Source organism: Corvus hawaiiensis, chromosome Z (assembly GCF_020740725.1).
Source record: "Corvus hawaiiensis isolate bCorHaw1 chromosome Z, bCorHaw1.pri.cur, whole genome shotgun sequence".
Classification (NCBI taxonomy): Eukaryota; Metazoa; Chordata; class Aves; order Passeriformes; family Corvidae; genus Corvus; species Corvus hawaiiensis.
This window is the reverse complement of record NC_063255.1, coordinates 33267884-33291779: the sequence shown is the minus strand read 5'-3', so window position 1 is coordinate 33291779 and position 23896 is coordinate 33267884. Positions and strand designations below refer to the sequence as shown.

Below are 23896 nucleotides of genomic sequence, written 5' to 3'. Positions count from 1 at the left end.
GTTGAAGTGTTGGGGAAGGGACGGTGAGGTCAATGACAACATGGATCACCCTTGGGCAGTGGTGGCTGCTTTCAGCTCAGCTGGCTCACGGGCACTTGATTTTTTCTTAACAGAAGCTGAAGGACATCAATGACATCCTGAAGTCTGTCTTCCTCATCTTCCCCCACTTCTGCCTGGGGCGGGGACTCATTGACATGGTGAAAAACCAGGCTATGGCTGATGCTCTGGAGAGATTTGGTAAGTGAAATTGTGTATCACAGAGACAATGGCCTGAGGAACAGAGAAATCTCTAGTCTGCTCCAGATGAGCTCCTCTAACCTTTCAGGAACTGAAAGTGCACAATTTGCAGCACAGATCTGATCAAACATGGCAAGTCTTCATAGCCTTCCACTTTAAGTTATTAAGAGAAACTGGTAGATAGATCCAAAGAGTGTTAAGAGCAATAAATAAATATGCATAAAGGCAATTGTGTGGTGATCATTAGGCCTAGTGTAAGGAGTGGCTGAGGTTCTGGAAAGATGGATATTTTTTTTTCTGGCGTGCAGATGCCAGGTCTGAGTCATAGTCTTTCTGTGCTTCACTAACCTTTTGGAAAGGTGGACTAGCTCTTTGGCAGACTGATGTCTCTGGGCCTGAGTCCCAGCTTTGCTACAGTAAGAAATGTGCCTGCAGTTACAGCTGGCCCCTTGTGTGGTCTAACCCTTCCCTCCTGCAACTGGCTGATCACCAGTTGTCCCAGTGCCCAACTTGGTGAGCTTTGCTGGAAGAAATGTTAGCCTGCTGCCCTTGCTCTGGAAAAGTGATTGTGCCTTTAATCTCATTTTGGCAGGAGAGGATCGTTTTGTGTCCCCTCTGTCATGGGACCTGGTGGGAAGGAATCTCTTTGCCATGGCAGTAGAGGGCGTTGTCTTTTTTCTCATCACAGTGCTCATCCAGTACAGGTTCTTCATCAAACCCAGGTAGGTTGTCCTCTCTGCACTGCTATAGGCAGGTGAAGTTTTCATTGGTGTCACATGTCACCTATGAAATGGGGAGAATATTACCTGTGAAGGCCCTGTCATCTTCTGCTAAGGCTTTTATCATGTTGCTTTTTTCAGGCCTGTCTATGCCAAGCTGCCTCCTGTGAATGATGAAGATGAGGATGTAACCAGAGAGAGGCAGAGGATAATTAGTGGAGGAGGACAGAGTGACATTTTGGAAATCAAGGAGCTAACCAAGGTGACAGAACTTCTGCATTTGTACTTCTTAACACAAAACTATGCAGTTCACTGTGCCTTATCAGAGGAATTCAGTGGGGTCAAAACTGGATTGAGTTGGGAGCATTGAATATGTACGGCTCTAATTAGAATTCTTTGACATCGTCCTTCTCATTCTTTTTTCTTACGGTTTCAGATTTACAGAATGAAGAGAAAACCAGCAGTTGATAGGATCTGTGTTGGAATCCCCCCTGGAGAGGTAAGCGTATTTGTCTAATGCATTGTTTTGCTATTACTGCAGTATTTAAGAGCCACAAGACAGCACAGGGTAGAGTAAGATCAAAACCAGATGAATGTTCAAATTACACCAGAGGAAATTAGAAGCTGAAGCAGTTTCTGATTCTGTGTGTGTCTGCCTTTGAAGAAGATATTTAACTCAAGTGTCTGGGCCTAGAGACCAAACTCCAGCATGCAAGGTTTGGCACACATAAACTGTGGTGACAGTGTACCAAGGCAACACCACAGTTCTTTCATCTTCCCAGCCTAAGGGTTTATACTTAAAATAAAAGCCCAGAATTTTTTTTTTCCCTGAAAATGGACTTGAGTCCCTCTAGATGTCCCGAGGGTCAAGTTTGCTTCTTCCCGTCTTGTCAGTGCTGAAAATGATGCAGCTGGATCCTGTTCTCAAATACACTGTGCTCATTTATATCCCCAGTGCTTTGGACTCCTGGGAGTAAATGGTGCTGGCAAGTCATCCACTTTTAAGATGCTAACTGGAGATACAGATGTGACAGGAGGAGAAGCTTTCCTCAAAGGAAACAGGTGAAAGACAATGCATCTTTTCTCTGCTTTCTCCTCCAGTTTTAACAGCTTTTTTCCCACATCAAAACTCTCTTCCACTTTTCTTGTTACCACTCCTGGCATCTGTTTCAGCCCTTGTTCAACTCTGGTAAAGTAATTTGGTGGCTTAGGAAAGCTGATTTAGTCTGTTAGTCATTTCTGAGTAACAGCTCTTCCACATTTAAATGTCCCTTTTTTAAAAAAAGAAGGGGAAAAGGGAGAGCGATAAGAACTTGATCAAGATGGACTTAGGATCCTGTATTTTTGCTAGATCAGTGATTCCAGAAACACAGTTTCACACTGTTTTAACATCTAAAATAACAGCATGTGCTCATTAAATCCTAGCAAAGGTTTTTTCTTTTACAGTATCTTGTCCAACATCCAAGAAGTCCATCAGAACATGGGCTACTGCCCACAGTTTGATGCTGTTAATGAACTGCTGACAGGGCGAGAGCACCTGGAGTTCTTTGCACTCCTGAGAGGTGTTCCAGAGAAAGAAGTCTGCAAGGTAAATGAAATACCATGGGACCCACCCCAGGGACCAACTCAAAAGTTCTTGCTTGCATGCACCCTCCCTGCAACTCATGTAATGCCATGATGTGAGGCTGTTGAAGATACTGTATGGTGAAATCTGCCCTCCTTTCCTTCAGGGCAACCCAAAAGCTGCCATGTTTTTTCAGTGTTGCCTGGAAAAGTGTACTAAATGGAAGGGCAGATAATTTAGGTCCTATGTTCTCATAGTGAATGCTCTTCTCCACTAAACAACTTTATTCCTTTAAGAATTTAAGGGCTGTAGGTTATCCAGAACCTCACCTGGTGCCAAGTGTTAACATGAGGTTACAATGATAGTCTTTAGGCAATTGATGACAGCTGCCAGTACCATGCAGCACCCTTCTCAGTTCTGTTTCCTGGAATTAACAGTTTTTACTGAATGACACCCGGGTGCTGCAGGTAGATGATATCTAGGGTATGTCCAAGGAGCTTGTATCCTTCTGTGAGGGTAGACATGATGGATGAAACCTGCAAGCTCCTCTAAGATAGCTGCCAAGTTCTTCCACATGATGTTCTCACCAGCTCCATATAAAAAGGGGACCTGTTTCTGGGTGTGATTTAAGTAGTAGCTGAATCTCTTCCCCACCATAACACATTTTAGTCTGCAAGGCAACAATGCCTGCCTGTTGGCACCATTAGGGATACTACTGAGTAACAAACCAGATTCCACCTATCCAAAGGGCTAAGATGCACCACAGTGTGATTGCTGTGTGTCAGTAGTATCCATGTCCCTGCTGTAAGCCCGCAGGAATAGGAAAGCTCGCAGAAGCTGGTGCTGCTGACAGCATTAGACTGTTGGGTAATGTGGCTCAGCTGATGTTGAGCTCATGCCCACTGGCTGATAAGCAGCAGCCATTTGGTTTTTCAGGCCTCCCTTCTCAGGGGACAGGGTTATGTATATCCTGATCAAGAGGTGCACAGGGTGTTTCACAACCCATATCCATGCCACATTAGATCCTCAGATGAATGGCCCTTCTGAAAGCTGCTTTTGAAGCCAAAGCTTGTAAGAAAAATCTCTCCGTGTAGACGTTGCTATGCTTGACTCAAGGTGGTGGTGTGCTGTCTGTCATAGGTTGGCGAGTGGGCAATTCGGAAACTGGGCCTTGTGAAATATGGAGAAAAATATGCTGGGAATTACAGTGGAGGGAACAGACGCAAGCTTTCCACAGCCATTGCCCTCATTGGAGGGCCACCTGTGGTGTTCCTGGTGAGTCTGCAACCTTTGCTCATCAATGTTTTTCTTGTAAAACAGAAAAACAAGTTCAAATGAAGACTAATTTAAAATCTGGAGCATAAATTATTTTCTCATTTTAGAAAATGAGTCAAACGTGCTTCTTTTCAATGCTTCCATAATCAGAATGGACAGGTAATTTCAAAGATGAGGTATTTGCCAGTAGAATGTAGCAGTGTCATCGATTTTTTGTGTACATTTTGCAGGATGAGCCAACAACAGGGATGGATCCCAAAGCACGTCGTTTCTTGTGGAACTGTGCTCTGAGTGTAATCAAGGAGGGAAGATCGGTGGTGCTCACATCTCACAGGTAAGTAGCAGCCCACTTGTGTCATACATGGCTTTGACATCTGCCAGGGCTGGATGCTAAGCTTAGCCTTTCTGCTCTGCCCTTCAATGCTGTTTGCAGTACTAATGAAGTTATTTCTACCTGCAGCATGGAAGAATGTGAAGCCCTGTGCACTCGAATGGCAATAATGGTCAATGGGCGATTTAGGTGCCTGGGCAGTGTCCAGCATCTAAAGAACAGGTAGGTGTTTCCTTTTCACTTACACCAGAGAGTTGCTTGCATTTTTATGGAGATGTAGTTAGGCTTAGTTCCTCATGCCGCATTTCCATTGCTATTCTGACTATGGGAAATGCTGCTTGATTTTTAGCCTCACTTGTATTTCAGAAGCACTTAACTCTTGTGCTGACATTTTTGTTTGCAGGTTTGGAGATGGTTACACCATAGTGGTGAGAATTGCAGGGGCAAACCCAGACCTGAAGCCTGTTGAGGAGTTCTTTGGGCATGCCTTCCCTGGAAGCGTCCTGAAGGAAAAACATCGGAATATGCTGCAGTACCAGCTTCCCTCTTCACCATCCTCCCTGGCCAAAATATTCAGTATTCTCTCCCAGAACAAAAAGAGACTCCACATAGAAGACTACTCCGTTTCTCAGACCACACTTGACCAAGTAAGTTTGTAGTAGCCTGGATGCCAAAAGCTCCTTTTGCAGATGTAGGAGTAAATCCACCAATTTAATTGACCTGTCTTAAAAGGGCATTTATAAAAAGGAGAGTACTGAATCGCAGGACTATTTCAGGATACCCAGTGCTTAAAATGCCATGAATTAATGAAATACTATGGTGGTATGTGACATGGCCTTTTTTCTTGCAGGTTTTTGTAAATTTTGCTAAGGACCAAAGTGATGACGACCATACTAAGGACCTGTCACTGCATAAAAACCAGACTGTGGTAGACATTGCAATCCTTAACTCCTTCCTGCAAGATGAGAAGGTAAAAGAAAGTTGTGTGTGAGCCAATTTCTTCAAAGAAATGATGAGCAGAATGCAAACTTCCTTTTCCATGGGATAGGATACTCCCAAAGAAGCTAGAGAAAAAGCAACTGGACACTCTACTGGTAACCATTCAATGCAATGCAATTCAATGCAATGAAAACAATTCCTTTACAGGGGCAGTGCCTCATGGAGTCGTCTTGTACTGTTCTCAAGTGAAAGACTTGAACTTAGCTCATTACAGTATAACTCTGAAGCTGTGGTAGAGCACCTACGAGATGCTGTGGGCTTTCAACCATACTGTATCTTGTTCTGTACAGTATGTTTGTATTAGGGTTGCTAAAATAATTCATTGAGGAATCATGGCCAGTGATTATTTACAGATATTTTAGACATGCATGTTTTAGTCTTTAGAACATTCATGTCAGGAGTGGAAATGTGCTGGTGCTATATCCATTGCTGGCAATGAATGCACCAAAACAGTCAGTGGCAAGAAAGTCACCACCAGTGTTGTAGCCCTAGGTTGTGAAAACTTACCTGACCAGCTGGTTTTCTCTAGACTGGTGTAGGTTGGTGGTGACAGATCTGAGGCCACAAAGCAGTACTGTGCAGGTGGGATGGCAAGACAGGCCATCATAACCATAAATCAGCAAGTGGTGATACGCAGAACTGTGAACCCTCCAAATGCATGATTGTCCCACCAGCATCACAATCAACAACATATTCTGACTAGGTGTTTGTGCAGTTAAGTACTTTCCTGCTCCTTTGAGGTACTGTTGCAGCTGCATGAATGTCTAGTAGGAAGAGGTGGGTGAGAAGCAGACCTAGGGTTTGGACCACAGCAGCAAACTCAGTAGTTGTACAAGCTGCTAATGCTAAGAGCAAATTCTAAATCATGAGCTGTCACTCAGATTTGTAATATCTGCTCTTTAACCCCTGCTTTGCACCAGAAAGGTACCCATCATCTGGAATTACTGCTTAGCACAAGCATGTTGCTGTTCCTGGCTTTGCCAGATAAAACTAGAAACGAGATGTAGATTTTTTTTTTTTTAAACAGTATTATTTATGACTTTAAATAGGTAGGTAGCATAATTAGGGATTGAAAATGCTTTCAGTTGATCTTTGTAGCCACGGTATTTCTTTATATTATGCCTGTAATACTATGCTCTCTTTCTATCCATGTGGTGGATAGCTGCATTCATGATCTGACCATGTTCCAGATTCTAGCAATCAGCTGCTATCTGCAAACAACTCCAAGTTGTTCACCTAAAATTTTCCTGTCTGGAAACTGGTGTAACATTAATGTGTAAGTTTCTGCTTCTGTTGTGCAGTGTAGTTTCAGTCATTAGGTGATCCCTAATTGGAGAATAACACCCTTATTATACATGTGACAAACAACTGTTTCAGTAAAAATCCCCCTGAAAAAAAAAGAGTTCAAAATAATAGTGCTACAGTTCATCAGTCAATTTTTCAAGTCTTACGAAGCCAGACTCATACTAGAGGGGAAATTATATAGTAAGAACAACCCATTCTTGTTCACATTGTGCAACAGTCATGGGACAGTGTGCTTTTAGGGCCCCTCTGTGTTGCTTTTGCATTTGGAAATTGGTTCAGTAATGTGGTTTGAACACAAGTGCAGTTCCTGAGCTGTTCCTGTATGTCATGCCTCTGCCTTAAATACTCACACAGGTTCTGCACTAGTTTTGATGCTACTCCATGAATCAATCATGGACCATTTTCTTCTGTGAATGACCCTAGTAGCCCAGCAAACACTGAAAAGGCTGGCATGAGCCTGAAGAAGATTGATTACATATTTCCAAGTATACTTGGTAACACTGACCAACTCAACATTTTTAAAACACAGTTAAAAGAAGTTCCTTGTCCCTCTGTGTCCTGCCTTGAGGTAAAGTAAGAGCTTACTACAGGCTCTGCTGAAGTGCCTTTTTCATACTTTTTTTTTATCTGTATAATTCATTGCTTAGGGGATTGAGAAAAGGAGTGTAAAGGGGATTGGTATACCTCACTTAAAACATGCTTTGTTATTACCTTTATGGCATCGTCACTCTATGGGGATGAGTTACAGGGTGATGAGTACACCAGAGTTCCAGGTGCAGAAACAGCAGACCTACAGCCGTGACTACTCCAGAATAGGCTGCCACAAGTATGTTGCGGTATCACTGAAACAAGTAGCATGTACTGGAGGCTTCCCACCACTAAAAGTCACTATTACAAATCAGCATTAAATAACTGAAATGAAGGGCTAAAATTTTGCACTGCACCAAACTAGTGCATGTAGAGCTAGAACGAGTTCTAGGAGGATTCAGGTTTGGTCCTGAAAGGGCTGTGGTTTGCTCTTGGTAACTGCTCATTTAAATTACTTGTGTATCAGGAAACAACAGTTACATGGTCATATGCTTTCCTTAGCCCACCAAAAAGATTCTCGACTTCTATTGCCCCATGACTGTCATGCTTACAGGGCCTGCTATCTGTGACAAAATGTTGCAGTAAATGTGGATATTAACCAAACTACTACACAGCTCTGATCTGCATTGGTTGTACTGAACAGACAACATAATGCAACACTGGCATGAAGATTTGTCATGGAATTTGTTCAGACAGCCACTAAGTTTTACTCATTCAAGTATGTGTTGGGGAAAAATCACTCTAGAGTGACACATTATATGAACCACTCTTGATAATGAAACTGCACTGAGGTGTTAACTTATTTTAAATTTCAGTACTATTGACATGTTGCATCCCTCTTTGTAGTACATTTGTATTTCAGTAAGGAGTTATATTTTCCCCATGGTTAAACAACCACTTTGTGCTTATCTTTCCCTCCTGAATTATAGTTGGTCCTTTGTTCCAAGCACTTTATGCTATCTGTAATGGGATCTATTTTTGCACTGGAATATCTGTTAACTTTGCAAAAATCTAGAAAGATTTCACAACTGAAATTTCTAAGTTAAATCCTTAAATGGACATTTTCATTAAAAGCAAAAAAAAAAGTATATATATTTGTATTTGCTAATATCTGTTATGTGAAGTATTAAAAGGCACTCTAATTGCCTTGTATTAAGTAAAAAATAAAGCTGTTGTAGCACCATGGGTCTTCACAAGTGTAATTTTTGCATTTTTTATTTTGAGGAGTGCTGCTAGAAACTTTTGTTTTGACTGGTTTTATTTTGTTGGGAACTTTGCATAAGATTTCAGTAGCTCTGAAAATTAGCATGGAGTAGATATACTATTTTCAGGTAAATGAGGAGGTGCAAGTTAAAAAGGTAAGTGCTAGGTTAAACTTCTGAAGTTAGTAAATAAAAAGGTCTCTAGCAAGTGATTGGTTAACTGTCATATCCAACTGCAAAGCAACAAACTTCTCTGGATGTTTAAATCCCAACTCAAGTACCTGCCTCTGAATTTTTATTACAGAGATGTAAGTTGCTGATTGCTCCTCCTTGATAAAAACACCCTATACACTCAGTTGATTTTGAACAGCAGTTTACAAATGAAAGCAGAATAATGATGTGATTGCTCAAGGAAAAACTGATACTAAAATGTTGTCTACTACTGCCTTATAATATCACTATCAACCAAGTTCCAGTATCCAACCAATTCTTGAAGTTACACTCATCAGGAAAATTCATCCTGAGGTAAGAAGCCAATTAAAATTTCACAGAATCACAGAATATGCTGAGTTGGAAGGGAGCCTAAAGGATCATCAGGTCCAATTCCTGGCCCTGCACATCATCATTCCCAACAGTCACACCATGTGGCTGAGAGCATTGTCCAAACACTTCTTGAACTCTGTCAGGCTGGTGCTGTGACCCCTTCCCTGGGGAGCCTGTTCCAGTGTCCAACCACCCTCTGGGTGAAGATCCTTTTTGTAATATCCAACCTAAACCTCCCCTGACACAAATTCATGCCATTCCCTCAGGTTCTGTTACTTGGGTGCCAGAGAGAAGAGGTCAGTGTCTGCCCCTCCTCTTCCTCTCACGAGGAACTGCAATGAGGTCTCCCTTCAGTCTCCTCCAGGCTGAACAAACCAAGGGACCTCAGATGCGCCTCATTTAGCTTCCCTTCAGGGCCCTTCATCATCTTTGTTGACCCTCTCTAATGACTTTGTATCTTTTTAATATTGTGGCACCCAAAACTGCCCCCAGCACTGCAGGTGAGGCTTCCCCAGTGCAGAGCAGAGTGGGACAATCCCCTCCCTTGCCTGGCTGGTGATGCTGTGCCTGATGCATCCCAGGACAGGGTTGGCCCTCCTGGCTGCCAGGGCACTGCTGACTCATGTTCAACTTGCCACTGACCAGGACCCCCAGGGCCCTTTCATGCTGCTTTCTAACATCTTGCTCCCCAGCCTGTCTGCGCACCCACGGTTGCCCTACCCCAGGTGCAGCATCCAGAACTTTCCCTTGTTGAACTTCATGTGGTTGATGATTGCCCAGCCCTCTTAATTTCCTGGGTTTTCTGTTTTGATCTAGTGTCTAGCTGGCATCTCAGGATAAAGCACACCTCTAACATCTTGAATGTTCTTTACTTTCAATGCTGGTGTTAAGGAAAATAGTTTTAATTAAAAAAAAGTAAAACAACCAAACAAAAAATCCCAGTAAAACAATTCTTGCATTTAAATGAAAAAAAAGTCTTCGTAACTCTCTCTCCCCATTTTTCAGCTCATTTTTTGTTATTAAAAAAAGTCTTCCTTTGAGAGAACTGTTGTAAGGCAATGTTCTGAATGATAGGCTGGTTCATCAGCTCTTTGTACCTTAAAAAGTTGATTTGTAAAAGGTAAGACAGGGTCTCTGAAGACGTGTTTGTTCTACCCTGAGAATGCTAAAAACATGGCTTTGGAGGGAGCAGTGTATGAAGACATGGGTATAGCAGCTGGGACCTGTCACACTCCCTTAACTGCAGCAGCCACATCCCATCCACCCACCTTGGATACAGGCATAAGGGCCTAGAGCTGGTTTTAGTGCTTTCTGTGAGATCTTAATGTGCTTTAAAGAAGCAATAATCATTAGGCAAACAGCACAAAGATACTTCAATACTCCATTGCTCATTGCAGGTCCATGATTAACATGTAGAAAAGCCTCCCAAGCACTCTGCAATTTACAGTCAATACCTATAAATTGCAGTAGAGGGTGCTCTGTACCACTGTACAAAAAATAGAAGTTTCACTTCTCAAGCCCATGTGTCCTCTGCCCTACTGCTGTTCACTGTAGCTTACTGGTTCTAAAGCAATGTGGTGTTGACCAAAAGGCAAGACCTGCAAAATGAGTACTGTACTTGGAGAATGGGATTTATAATTTCATAGTTTAAAAAGAGTAAGAGCTTGAGCCACAAACACTAAAAATTAATGCTTTATGCTGATTTATTTAGCTTTTAACAGTCTAACAAAGCGTGCTTCAAAGAATGCCAGCACATGTACATCAGTTGAGTCCAATGACACAATTGAACAAGAAGAGCTAATCAGCTTTAGCACCCTAAACAAATATTAAAATACCCAAGACAAAGCTTGTGTAGGTAACTCACAGTTTTGAGGCAGTGTTTAATGGACAAAAAAAGGAAAAAGCTGAAGTCAACCATAACAAGTTACCAAGTAAAAAGGTTCATGGCAGAGCTCATTAGGTTACACTACCTAATCAGCCCCACTGTTGCACTTAAGTGCAATTCCAGCAGCACTGATGTTTTACATTGCTCAGAATTAATATAAAGCATCCCAATGAGAAGTCTGATTAAAACATAATTGGGTAAGATACACATGAAAGCTTTCCTTCTTAAACTGTATGGAATAACTAAGATATGATAAGAGGCATCAAAGTATGTTATAAAAATGATGCCATCCCTGGCTGGAATGCTGGACAAGAGCACTTAACTTACTCGGTTTAATAATGATCCAGCTGTGCAAAAAAGTATGAAGAATTTAGGGATTAAAACAAAAGATTGGTGAAGCATGGTTTATGGCATGATATGGCTTAAGTTTTTTTCTTGGAGATGTAGGAACATCACCACAAACTTCTGGTTAACAATTGGTATCAGAGTGCTGATTTACACTGCTAGTGGATCAGCATTTTGCATCCATTTTTTGTTGACTGAAGAACAGCGCAGCTCATGAGGGTATGGGGATCCATGCCACTTGCTGACAGCACTTGCATCTTGTCTCTTCTGCTGTCAGTTACATCCTATAGAAGGTTACTTCAGCGGTGAGCATTGCATAGGAATCAGAAGCACATTTTGCTGGGACTCCAAGAATCTGACGCTGTCGCGCACTAAAATGAAATGCATGTTAATTAAGACAGTATTCCAGTGAAAAGTAATACTTTTCTCAGTGTGCACGCAGGTATCGCAGGTTGAGTTCTCTGGATCCATCATGTCTTACCAGCTGCTACGACTCTGGCATCTTCATGGGCACTGTGTCTGCCTGCTGCCCGGTGATCTGGGCTCTCGTTCCACCATAACACATGGACTGAGAAAGTAAAAATGAAGTCAGCTGAGCACTATTACGCTGCAATACAACATGTTCTAGTCCTAGCAATCTGGATTTATCTGTTACATGCCTTGCAGTTAGCAGAAACAATTCTCCAGGCATGCCAGTGGTGGGATGATCTTTTACTGAGCCAGTACACGGTTTGACTTTAACGTCAGATCTGAGAGTGTTTTAAGATTGTGGCAACTGGCTTAAGCCTATAACCCAATACACAAAGCTGGGTTCGAGGACTGTTTACAGGACTTTGGTGATCCACACCAACATTTTCAGCAAGCTGGCAAATCCTGATCCAGGATGGGGGCTTGCCCCTCTGCCCCTTCCCATGCCAAAGTCTGTATCAGAAATTGGTGAGTACCTGTGTTAAGTAATCCATATTCTGTATGGAAAACACCGATCAGCCTGGTATATCCTGTGTTGATGTGAGCGTTGATTGCAGCTTGAAATGCTTCACCCCACAATGCTGGCCCACCAGGCTTCATCTGGAAAGTAACCCATTCATATACCCCTAGAAGAAAAGGCAAACACTACCACAAGGAAGGAAATACGAATTAATATACCAGATCTTAAACAGTATGTCATGGCCACAATGTATTTGCTGTGAAACCAGTATGATGTTTCCCTGCCATCTGGGGACAGCAGGAAACAGCCCCTTCCTCCTAATATGCACAAGAACTCACAGCTTCCAGAGGCTCACCAGAGCACAGGCTCACTAAGTGCAGTTAGTTCAAGTGTAAATGTAAGTACTAGGGCCATGAAGAACAGAAGGCTTCACACAAAGCCCAACTTAGCAATTGTCAATGTTGCATGGAAACTTCGGGAGATTCAGACTACTTTGCATATATCACAAGTGTTCATACTTGTTTGAGGGATTCGGGTGGCTGCTTGAGAAATGCTGGGTGTCTTTTCTAAGACTGGTGATGTTTTCTGGCATTGAAGTGGTTTATGACATTACAAACCCCTTTGACTCCTAGCAGTTGGTCACAGTAAGATCTGACAGCATAACCAACACAGCAGGACTAGTTTAGCATCTCTGCTGTGCCAAGCAATCTCCCTTATTTGTAGAGAAAAGGCATAATTTGGTAAAAAACTCCAGTCCTGCTAAAAGTTACTTGTCTTCTTTCCGTTCAGGTAGTTACTTCAGATGACAGTTGCTGACATAGTACTAGGAAGCCAGACACTTGCTACTTGGCAGTGTCTGGTGTCACTCTCCAGCAATGGGCTGGAGACAAACTACAACAGTGTTTGAAAGTCACCTCTCCAGATTTTAGAGAAAACTGGACTGCTTTCAAATTCAACAGTAGCAGCATAAAATTCCGAATCCTGAGAAAATAAAGAACAAAGGTTACTGTATCTATACATGTGCTGAGGGCTGAAGCAAGGTCTGTTCCCTGTCACTTCATGCAACAAAGTCTGCCAGTGTTCATAAATTGGGGAACGATCAATACTATTAACATCAAATTTGCTACAGAGAGAATTAAAATACATAGGGACATCACTTCTACACCTAACCTATGATTGTTACAAAGTATGTTGGACTTTAATGTATCTTTAAAGAAGTAGGGAATCTTTTAAACTATTATGTGAAGAAGCAGTAACATCAAAGCAAACTGGTAAGAGAAAATCTCTGTGAAAGAGAACAACAATTCAGGAAATACCCTCCCACTGATGGATAGACAAAGGAAGTCCGGGATGACTGCTCTGACCGATACTACGGTATTGCCATTTTGCATGTTCATTTAGCAAGTCACAATCCCGACCATTAACAACCTTAATGATCAGGACTCTAGTCAATTATTCATGTATGTTAGTGTAAAATCCTTCTTAAAAACTCTGTCCCTTATCTGTCTTATGTCACCTTTTCCACATGGGTGAATGTACATGCATTTGTTACATAAAGGATCATAAAACTATGCAATACCTGGTTTAAACTTTAAGCCATTTTTTGTTAGTGTTGCTAACTTTTATCAGCAAAAGTAATGATAAGCTCACCCCCTTCTTTTGGAGGCTTCCCAAGTTGACACCAGGGTACCAGATAAGCAACCTCATTGTGCTGCTTCTCAATCATGGGGCGAACCACAGAGATGAATTTTCCCTGCCAGTCTTTGTCATTGGCTAGTGCATGCCGGACTGCTGTTCTGTGGGCAAAATTATCTGTAAGAAAGGAAAAAAAAAAACATGAAAAAATGCATTTAATGCCACATCAGACTCAATCAAAATGTGTAATTACAAGAAGGCAAACTGCACTTATCTAATTTTGGAACTGGTATTTTTAGACATCATATTAGCTCGTAGCAGATGTGGTAAGTTTCCTTTAAATTCTGCAAAACTTCCTTTAAAATCTGCTTTAGCTCTCTGATTAAAATGGATTCAAGCCAAATGAAATTTTCCAAGAAAGTTTACAAAAGAGTTAAAATAGATTAAGAAATTTTACTGTTAAAAAAGATGACAACAGTTACAGAGGAAAAGATTTGGAGAAAGCACAGTGGATACAGAAGTGAAGTAGAAAAAAATTCAGGAGAAGTAATAGCCTACCAAGAAAAAAACTAATAAATGTGGTTTGGCTTATATAAAGTGACATTAAAAGTGTAGAAGTAATGTTTGTGTGTTCAGTTACATAAAAGGTGTTAAATACCCAAAAGCTAAACCTTTTCTTCTTTTTTTTTTCTTAATGAAAAACAAATCCACTTAATTAAGAGTGTCTGAATTTCAACTCCTTAGGCTGCAGTGGCATCTTAAGCAATATATTTATGCAGCCATCTCCCAATATTACAAAAGAAAAATCAGTATCCTGGGATTAAGAGGTAAATATAGCAATTATGTAAGCAGGGGTCTGATGAATCAAGGAGGAAGGATGTTGTAAAGTTTGTTCATTTCTCAGATCACAGTGTGGTCTCGGGGAGGGGGGGGGGAGGAGGGAGATAAACCGCCACAATTAGACATGTCAAACACTGTTAGGAAAAAAAAGGTATAGGTTTTCCCTTGCTTTTGCATTTTAGAAGTTTCCCATAGATTATTAATTTCTTTTTAATTTAGAGATAGTAGCAATAGCTAAGACTAAAATGTTCTGAGAAGCGGGACAATTTATAAATTACAAGTGAACTCAAAATAATGACAGATGAATAGCCCTCTCTTGAAGGAAAAGGAAGACATGGCTGCCCAGGTGATGAAAAATGCTGAGATACTCAAGTGTCCTTTTCTGCCTTGGTCTGCACTGGCAAGTGCTCCAGCCAGACCACACAAGTCACAGAAGGCAAAGGCAGGGACTGGGAGAATGAAGAACCACCTGCTGTAGGAAAAAAGTCAGGTTTGAGACCATCTAAAGAACATGAAGGTGCACAAGTCCATGTGACTCGATGAGATGCTTTCATGCATTCTGAGGAAACTGGCAGAGGAAGTGGTTAAGAGACATTTCATAATATTTGAGAAGTTATGGCAGCTCCTTTTTAAAAAGGGACATAAGGAAGAACTGCAGAACTAGAGCTTGGTCAGTCTCAGCGGTGTGTCTGGCACAATCAAGGAGCAGATCCTTCTGGAAACTATGAGAAGGCTCATAGAAGATCATGAGGTGATTGGTGAGAGCCAACATGGCTTCACTAAGGGCAAACAGTGCCTGACAAATTTGGTGGCCTCCTGTGATGGGGTTACAGCTTTGGTGGAAGAGGGAAGAGTGACTGACACTCTTCCACCAGAGAGGAGGCCACAAAGATGATCCAAGTGCTCAAGCACCTCTGCTGTGAAGACAGGCTGAAAGAGTTTGGGCTATTCAGTCTGAAGAAGAAAAGACTCCAGAGAGACCTTACAGCAGCACTCCAGTACCTAAAAGGAGCCTATAAGAGAGCTGGAGAGGGACTTTTTACAAGGGCATGTAGTGATGGAACAAGAGGGAATGGCTTTAAACTGACAGAGAATAGATATAGAATCATGGAATGGTTTGGCTTGGAAGGGACCTCTAAACATCACCTAATTTCAACCCCCTGGTCATGTGCAGGGACACCTTCCACTAGACCAGGTTGCTCAGAGCTCCATCTAGCCTGGCCTTAAATACTTTCTGGGATGGAGCAATATTTAGATTAGATATAATGAAGAAATTCTTCACTGTGAGAATGTTGAGCCACTGCAGCAGATTGCTCAGAGAAGCTGTGGAGGCCCAAAACCTGGAAGTGTTTGAAGCCAGGCTGGATGGGGCCCTGAGCAACATGGTTGAGAGGAACCAAACCATCCTCTCAGTCTGTGATTCCATGATTCACCCCTCCAAAACAAAAGGGGCGATCCTTTAATCTAAACAGGTACTGTGAACACCCTGGACTTTAATGAGCACATTGGCTCAACATGAAGATATACCTGGACTGCAGCAGGTGTTCAAGGGGAATTATACCAGTGTGCCTTCCCACTCCTCTATAACCCAAGTATCAACTTCCCTTGGGCTCCACAAAAACCACAGCCACTACACCTAGTTTTTGGTGTAATTGTAGCTTTTTTTGGCTCACCTGCACCTTCCATGTCAGCACCAACTCCAACAACTTAAAAAGTTGATTATACTGCAAAAATCCTATTGCTAGCAAGGCTAAAGCTGCAACAAAATCACTCTGCTCACTTGAGAGGTCAGATGTGGTGGAGTGGTGTTGAGAAATGGTTAAAGGATCAGGGGCATGGATCATTGGAAAAGCTGTGGGAAACAGAACTTTAAAAGAGCTGTACAAGCAAATGCCTACATGAGAAAAAGCCTGCGTGAGAAACAGGCCTGAGAACAAAAAAGGAGTTTTAAGGATGTAGTACTGTGCTTACAAGATGTACTGACCATGAGGTAGGAGGTAGAACTCCGATTTCTCAAGCTGTAACATTAATGTATCTAATATAGGCAGAAGCTTGCCAATGTAGTCTTGTATCTAACACCAATCAAGCAGAAACAAGAAAGTGTTCTCATAATTGTAAGCCAATCAAGAACTGACAAGCATATATACTAATACTATATAAAGTGCCTCTAGATTACCAATAAACGAAGCTTGCATTATCAATCACATTGATTGTTTGCATGTCTTCCCTCGCCTAACTCAGCGACAGAGTGGGCTCCTACCTCAGTACAGGCCCACTGCAGAAGGAGTTTAAGCATGCAAACTGCATGCTCGTGACTGGTACTCTGAGCTAAAATACAAGAACAATTATACATACATATAAACACACACAGACTGCATATGTGTGCGTATTTCCTTTTTTCCATTCTTTTTGAAAGTTTCAAGACATTTGTGGAACTGGCCCTAAGTTAAAAATATTTACCACGAAGGAAACAGTCTGCCACAATTCCTCTATTATACCTGTTAGGAGCAGAGACTGCTGTTCAAGAACATTTGTAACTTTCTCATCCCAACACATCAAAGTTGTCCTGACAAGCTCTGAAGTGTTCTTGGAGCACCTCCTTACAACAAGAGCAACAAATAAAAGCCAGGTAAGCATTCCCCTCATCTTCTTGCCTAGGAAACAGGGAACACACAGAGAGCAGAGCAGCGCAAAGGGATGCTGACCATACCGTACTTCCAAATGTGAAGCACCTTATTCAGTGCTCCCAGGTCCGTGTACCAGAATCCTACCAGCTCCGAGCGAGCTGGGCAAAAGTGAAAGTGCTCGTTGGCCAATTCCAAAAACTCCTTCATCTTCGCTGGCTTAATATCATATGTGCGAATTTCATAGAAAATTCCATTATTTTGTCTGGGCCCTGTAGCAAGGCGTATCTGAAAGAAAATAGAAAGAAAAATTAGTAAAAATAATTCTCAAGCCAGAAAGTTGTATTCTGACTGATATTTTTTAAATTAATGCAATACTATAGAAGGATCTTTTACTGCAGGCTGGGAGAGGGGTACTTATTTCATGATGTCCACTACAAAAAAAGTACCTTTTGACACTGTTCTTTGAAAATAGTTCCCATGTGCATTATTTGCTGCCACTCCTTTTTGCAGTGCAACAGACTTTGATGTGTCTTTTATTTGATGCACTCATCTGTTTAATTATTAGCTCATAACAAAGCAGGATTTTCCTTTTCTCAACCCCTTCCTCAGGAAGTCAGCAGCAAGATGTGTCGGGGTCTCCTCCCCCTGCCATGTAGCCCTGGGAGAGGGCCCCTGGGGGACAGACACGGGGTTTCCCTGCCCCTGCTCAGCCTCGTTCCCCATGGGTTGGTTTGTGTTCCCCTGCGCAGGCAAGGACCCTCCACCGGGACTGTGGGAGTTCCTCGGCGGAGCCCCGGCCATGCGGCTGGAGAAATAAACATCTCTGAAACATCTACCAAGAATCTGTCCTTATATACTTCTTTCTACGGGCCTCCTGGTTTGATACATCGTGTTACAGAATCCCCGCTGTAACAAATGGTGGAGAATTGTGGGCAAGACACCAATCCCTAAGGACAGAAAATTCATGAGTAAAAACCACTCTAGATCTCTCTCTTCTCACCTTGGTTTGGATATTCTCTCCGGACTATGGAAGAATCGTGGGAAATGTGGCTCTCTGAGCCACAGAAAGAAATGTATTTAGAAGTTAAAGGAATCCTTGAACAGAAAAACAAGAAAGTGTTTGTTCTGGGAGATCTAGAACATTTTTTTAACTGGCTTTTCAAAAATTTCTTCTATATTTCTCAAGACATACTTTTTCATATTGAACCTCCTGGAACTAGTCATGGGTGTTTTTGGTATGAGATCTGGGATAAGATAAGGGATCAAACAAAACATGGACTAGCGACAGAAGCTCTCCGAGGACTAATTGTAATCAGTGAAGCTCTTGAGGAGCATTTGTATGGTCCCATTACCCCTAAAGCAGAGGATCATACTAATCCCGTGGCTGTGCGGTGGCCATCCCGGGAGCACATGACTGCAGCCGTGCCAGTGGAGGTGCCTGCGCTGGGTGTGCCTGGCCCCCTCGGGAGCGCGTGCCTTATCGCGGACCCCATCCTTGTCTCGGGGTCCCCTGCCATGCGACCATGATCGAGGGAACAATGCCGCAGGCGCCGTGAGCCACGTGCAACAGAGAGGTGGCCCCCACGAGCAGCCAGGAACCGGGCATCGGCGTGGCAGGCCACTCTGAGCACACGGCTCGGAGAGCCCTGCAGAGGGAGAAGCGGCGGTTTCCACAGCGACACGAGAAGCCGCGCAGCGCCGAGCCGGAACGGGGCCGCTCTCAAAGCAGCGTGGAGTTGGCGGAGCAGAACCGCTCGCAGGGCGTGGGGCCGGCGGCGATGGCAACGCGGGGCCGCGCAGAGCCCAGACACACGCCGGAGCAGCGCCGCTCGGAGGGCGCGGAGCAGCCGCAACGCGGGGGCCCGGCCGAGACGTCGGAGTCGGCGAGGCAGCAACCACGCAGGACCAGCAGCCACGACAAATACACAAGCACGTGATAGGAGAAGTTATAGCAACGAAAGTCACAGGAACTGTGAAATGGAACCATGTAAAAAACAACTATGGATTTGTAACATGAGATGATACAGGGGAAGATTTATTCATCCATAGAACTGCCATTAAAAGGAATAACCCTAAAAATTACCTGCAAAGTGTAGGAGATGGGGAAGTTGTACAGTTTGATATAGTGCAAGGAAAGAAGGGTTTTCAAGCAGCGAATGTTACTGGGCCTGGGGGTATTCCAGTCAAAGGCAGCCGTTATGCACAAAATTATAAACGATATCCATCCCAGCAACTTCCCTACCCACAGCCTACTTTCCCCTTTTACCTTATACCCAATATGTACCCCTTCCTGACTTTACCCCATCCCCAGTTTATTCCTAATCTGTTTTTCACCCCATGGCTTCCCTATACAATTCCCTTTCCCTACAATTCCTCTCCGATGCTGAGAGGGGGATGAAAAGGGGGAGGGAAGAAATTAAACCCTCTCCTGCCTCAGTTTCCCCACAAAGCATGCTCAGAGAGTTCTGTCTCCCTTCTGTCATCCTTAAGATGTTCCAGAGAATCTGTCTGGACATTTAAAGGCTCAGGAGGGTGGGTTGTATTATTTTAAAACTGTTCTTGTTATGTTTATCCAGTTGTTTTCATTCTCCTTTTATTAAAATAAAACGGGTGAAATGTTGGGGTCCCTCCCCTGCCGTGTAGCCCTGGGAGAGGGGCCCTGAGGGCACAGACACGGGGTTTCCTGCCCCTGCTCAGCCTCGTTCCCATTGGTTGGTTTGTGTTCCCTGCGCGGGCAGAAGGACCCTTGGTCCCGTGACTGGAACAGTTCCTCGGCAGAGCTCCGGCCATGCGGCTGGGGAAATAAACATCTCTGAAACAGCTATCAAGAATCTGTCCTTATATACTTCTTTCTACGGGCCTCCTGGTTTGATACATTGTGTTACAGAATCCCCGCTGTAACAAAGATGCATTTGGCTAAACACATAATTCAAAAGCACGGCTGTTGAGGTGCCACCAAAGAGGAAGCAATGTCAACATCTGCCTGTGTTGTGCTTACCCAACCAGCTCACACTACTGCATTGTGTTTTCTACTTAAAATCTTATATCACTATTAGCAAATCACATATTATTGGCAAAAAAAGAAAAAGATACCAACACTTGGGAAAAGAGTGATTCATTCCAACACAAGATTGCTTAAGTCCGCATCCTAGCCCTTTATTGGCTGCTTCCCAAGGGCTGATCAAGAACTGTTTTTCTATTCATATTAGATAAAACCCTTTGGGAGTCCCAAACTTAGTGTACTTTTGTGACTGCCTCAATAGCTACTCACCTCTTAAATAAAACATGAAAAATTAAGGCCAAAACACATCTTTGGCCTTAGCCCATATTTGCACAGAGGCAGCTGCAGGATGGATTTTGGACATGTCTTATTTCACAAGAATCTGCAGGCACGGGCACCATGCAGCTCAAGCCACAGAACAGAATTGTTTAAGTTTATAAAGTACTTTAGGATCATGCTATCCACCACTAACCCAGGTGTGCCATGTCCACCACGAAACCATATCCTCAAGTGACATATCTACCTGTTTTTCGAACACTTCCAGGGATGGTGACTCCACCACTTCCCTAGGCAGCTTGTTTCAATGCTCCACAACCTTTTCCCTTAATAAATTTTTTCTAATATCAAATCTAAACCTCTCCTGGTTTAGACAGCTTCAGGCCACTTCATCTCATTCTGTCACTTGTTACCTGGGAGAAGAGCTCAACCCCCCAACTGGCTGCACTCTCAGGTTGTTGAATACAGAAGGTGAAGACCAAAGGCCTTGTTTCTCAATGGCCCTTTGCAGCATGACACATCTAAAACTGGCTGCCATGAGTCACAGCTCCTTGAGGCTGTTGTAAAGCCCCGCAGGATCCCAATGGAGTCGTGAGCCTGCAGTAGCAACCCATTGCACTCCGAATTTTTGTGGGGAAAGAAAGGCCCTGAAATTTTCAGGCGCTTAGGCAGATACTGGGACACTGCAGGACCACTTCTGTTCCAGAGAAGGGCAACGGAGCTGGTGAAGGGTCTGGAATACAAATCTTATGAGGAGCTGAGGAAACTGGGGGTGTTTAGCCTGGAGAAAAGGAGGCTCAGGGGTGACCCTATCACTCTCTGCAACTGCCTGAAAGGAGGGTGCAGCCAGGTGGGGATCGGCTCTTCTCACACGCCGAGGACACTGGCAGGATAAGAGGCCATAGTCTCAAGCTGCACCGGGAAAAGTTCAGACTGGATATCAGGAAGAAATTCTTGAAAGAAGTGCTGTCCAGGGTGGTGGTGGAGCCGCCGTCCCTCGAGGTGTTTAAGCAAAGACTGGACGTGACACTTGGAACCACGGTCTGGTTCACAGGGTGGTGTACGGGCATGGGTTGGAGTGGCTAATCTCAGCAGTCTTTCCCAACCGAATCTATCCCATGATCCGGGGTCGGGTCCCAAAGGATCCTACAGGATTCTGGGCAGGGCCCGGGGCCGGAGCTCGGCGCGCTCGTGCCCGCGCCCAGCCTCGTGACAGACGTGTCGCGACAGCGACAGCGACAGCCCCGCCCGGAGGTCTCGCCCCCCCCCGCCCCGCGCCTGCGCCCCCCGCTACCTGTGGGCCGGCGCGCGGCAGGGCCAGGCGGGCGGCGGCGGCGAGCGGCCGGCGGAGCAGCGCCGGCGGAAGCATGGCGGGCGCGGCCCGGCCACGGCCACGGCCACGGCCACAGACACAGACACAGACACAGACACAGACACAGACACAGCCCCGCCGCCGCCGGCCTGCGATGGGGGCGGTGCGGGGGGCGGCGCGGGGGGCGGCGCGGGGGGCGGTGCGGCGGCGAACCCTCCCTCCCGCGGGCGGGCCGGCCGCTGGCACCGCCTCTGCAGCCCGCCCCGCCGCCTGCGTGCCGAGCCGCGGCTGGACGGACGGGGGGGGCGGACGAGGAAGGGTGAAGGCACAGCTGTTGTGGTTTTAAGCTCAGCTAGCTATGAAGCAGCCGCTCGCTCAACTTCCCGTGGCTCCTCCCTTTCTTATCCCCTCACATCGGTGGAATGGGGAGGAGAATCGAATTAAAACTTGTATGCTGACATAAGAACAGTTAAATAATTGAAAATAAAGTAAAATACAATAATTATAGTAACAGCAACAACAACAAGCGATGCACAATGCAATTGCTCACCACCCACTGACTGAGCCAGACCTCCCCTTCCTGAAACCAGATCCTCCGCCCTTCCAGGTAACTCCCCCCAGTTCATATACCGGGCATGACGTTCGGTGGTGCGGAACATCCCTTTGGCCAGTTCGGGTCACCTGTCCCGGCCATGCTCCCTCCCAGTTTCCTTTGCACACCGCCTCCCTGGCAGAGCATGAGACAAGGGGAAAAAGAAAAAAAGTCCTTGACTTAGGGTAAACACGACTTGACAAAATACCAAAACATCCGTGTGTTATCAACACCATTCTTATTCCAAATCCAAAACACAGCCCTGTAATAGCTACTGAGAAGAAATTAACTCTACCTTATCTGTGACCAGGGGCAACAGCTGAGAATTGCTCGTTTAAATTACTAGGCATCAGTGCCTGAAATGTGATATCTCTGTCTCTGCCCATGCACCTGAATACAATAAAAAGTATCCTAACTGCTTGAGGAGACCTGGGACCCTGTTCGTCACAGGCTGCCCTGGGGCAAATCACTCAGTGAAATCACCCACACCCTAGGATCAAACTTCAGATTGTTCCAACTGAACTGAACTTTGCAGGATCAAAATTCAAATTGTGCAGATACAAATCCTTCATCTGCAGTTGTCCTCCATAAGAAAGTTGCATGGCATTCTTCTGTGGTGTTCTTTAGGGTGAAACCAGAGGTCCCAGTGGTGCACAGCACCAGGACTCTCACCCTATTACAGCTCTGGGCCCAACTGCATACTTCTTCCAACCACACAGTTACCAAGGGATGGGATCTTGTGGTGGCTGAGACTGTATCTTCGCAGGGTCAAATGTTGGCTAAGATGAATATAAAGATAACATTTCTTCTGGTATCAGTGTAATCTAGAATTTTACCTTGGGAGACAAATCAGGTCCTAGCAAAGGATGCTTTATGGAAGACTACCTAAATTTACAAGGCATCTTTTATGATTCCCCTTAATAAGGGGAGCACATTCCTTCCTCTACACCAAATAACTGCCTGGAATTAAATGTGATAAAAGCAATTATGAATTCATGTGTACGGAGCTTTCATGCTTTTTCTACAGTAAACAAATTTTCATTTTGTTAAAGACAAATTCAGGAAGAAAGATTGTCTAAATTAAAATAAGATAGAAAAAGTTGTTCTAACAAACACATTAAAAGAATATTGTGGAAAGAATGAAGCGTCTACATTGTGTATGTGTATATATGTTCTTTTCCAAGTGGTTGCATTTGTTACAGATTTTTTGCAATATGGCATGAAGTCAGTCTCAGAGTTACTACAAGAGAATCACATAATCACAAAATGACATGAAGTGTGATTACTGACGCAGTTGCTGCCAGTTTAAAATTGGTTTAACATGGAGGGTTTTTTTCACTTATGAACAAATTGTGTTTCAGCTGAAGGCAAGAAATGAGATGGCAAATTCCAAAATATTTAAACTTCTCCACTGCTTATCTCATTGTTTTGTTGAAGTAATGCTCTTCATAACCATGTCATAGTGGAATATTCTTTTTTAAGAATATAATATTATATATTAATAATATTATTTTTAAAAAATATTTTATTTTCATTGTTTGTACATTCTCTGTGTTTGCTTTCTCATCACTAAAGTTCACACAAGCCAGGATTTGAAGTGAGTAGTCCTAAAAAGCAGGTTTTGTTTTTGCTTACCTGAACAGCCAAGAAGAAGCTTTGATTTTATATTTATTTTTGTGTAGTCAGGGAATA

At 43.7% G+C, this 23896-nt stretch overlaps 2 protein-coding genes across 5 annotated transcripts in view; one reads left to right on the top strand and one right to left on the bottom strand.

Annotated features, from left to right (window-relative positions):
* ABCA1 (ATP binding cassette subfamily A member 1) overlaps nt 1-8201 on the top strand; it is a 92639-nt gene extending 84438 nt beyond the window's left edge. For all 3 annotated transcript variants that reach the window (XM_048291136.1, XM_048291134.1, XM_048291135.1), the window contains exons 40-50: nt 114-237; nt 830-959; nt 1098-1218; nt 1393-1455; nt 1912-2018; nt 2403-2544; nt 3661-3795; nt 4026-4129; nt 4256-4348; nt 4530-4773; nt 4977-8201. In XM_048291136.1, the coding sequence (XP_048147093.1) occupies nt 114-237; nt 830-959; nt 1098-1218; nt 1393-1455; nt 1912-2018; nt 2403-2544; nt 3661-3795; nt 4026-4129; nt 4256-4348; nt 4530-4773; nt 4977-5117 (1404 nt within the window). In that variant the 3' untranslated portion in view covers nt 5118-8201. The remainder of the gene's footprint in view (nt 1-113; nt 238-829; nt 960-1097; nt 1219-1392; nt 1456-1911; nt 2019-2402; nt 2545-3660; nt 3796-4025; nt 4130-4255; nt 4349-4529; nt 4774-4976) is intronic.
* A 2247-nt stretch (nt 8202-10448) lies between these two features.
* NIPSNAP3A (nipsnap homolog 3A) lies at nt 10449-22181 on the bottom strand. 2 transcript variants are annotated; one of them, XM_048291701.1, is made up of 6 exons: nt 22163-22181; nt 17107-17308; nt 13572-13733; nt 11938-12087; nt 11475-11561; nt 10449-11364 (listed from the first exon to the last, which is right to left on the bottom strand). In XM_048291701.1, exons 2-6 carry the CDS (start codon nt 17228-17230, stop codon nt 11288-11290), a joined length of 600 nt encoding a protein of 199 aa, XP_048147658.1. In that variant the 5' UTR covers nt 17231-17308; nt 22163-22181; the 3' UTR covers nt 10449-11287. The 2 variants fall into 2 exon arrangements, with proteins under 2 accessions (XP_048147658.1, XP_048147657.1); XM_048291700.1 differs by lacking the exon at nt 22163-22181 and adding an exon at nt 21595-21758.
* Nucleotides 22182-23896: the final 1715 nt, after the last annotated feature.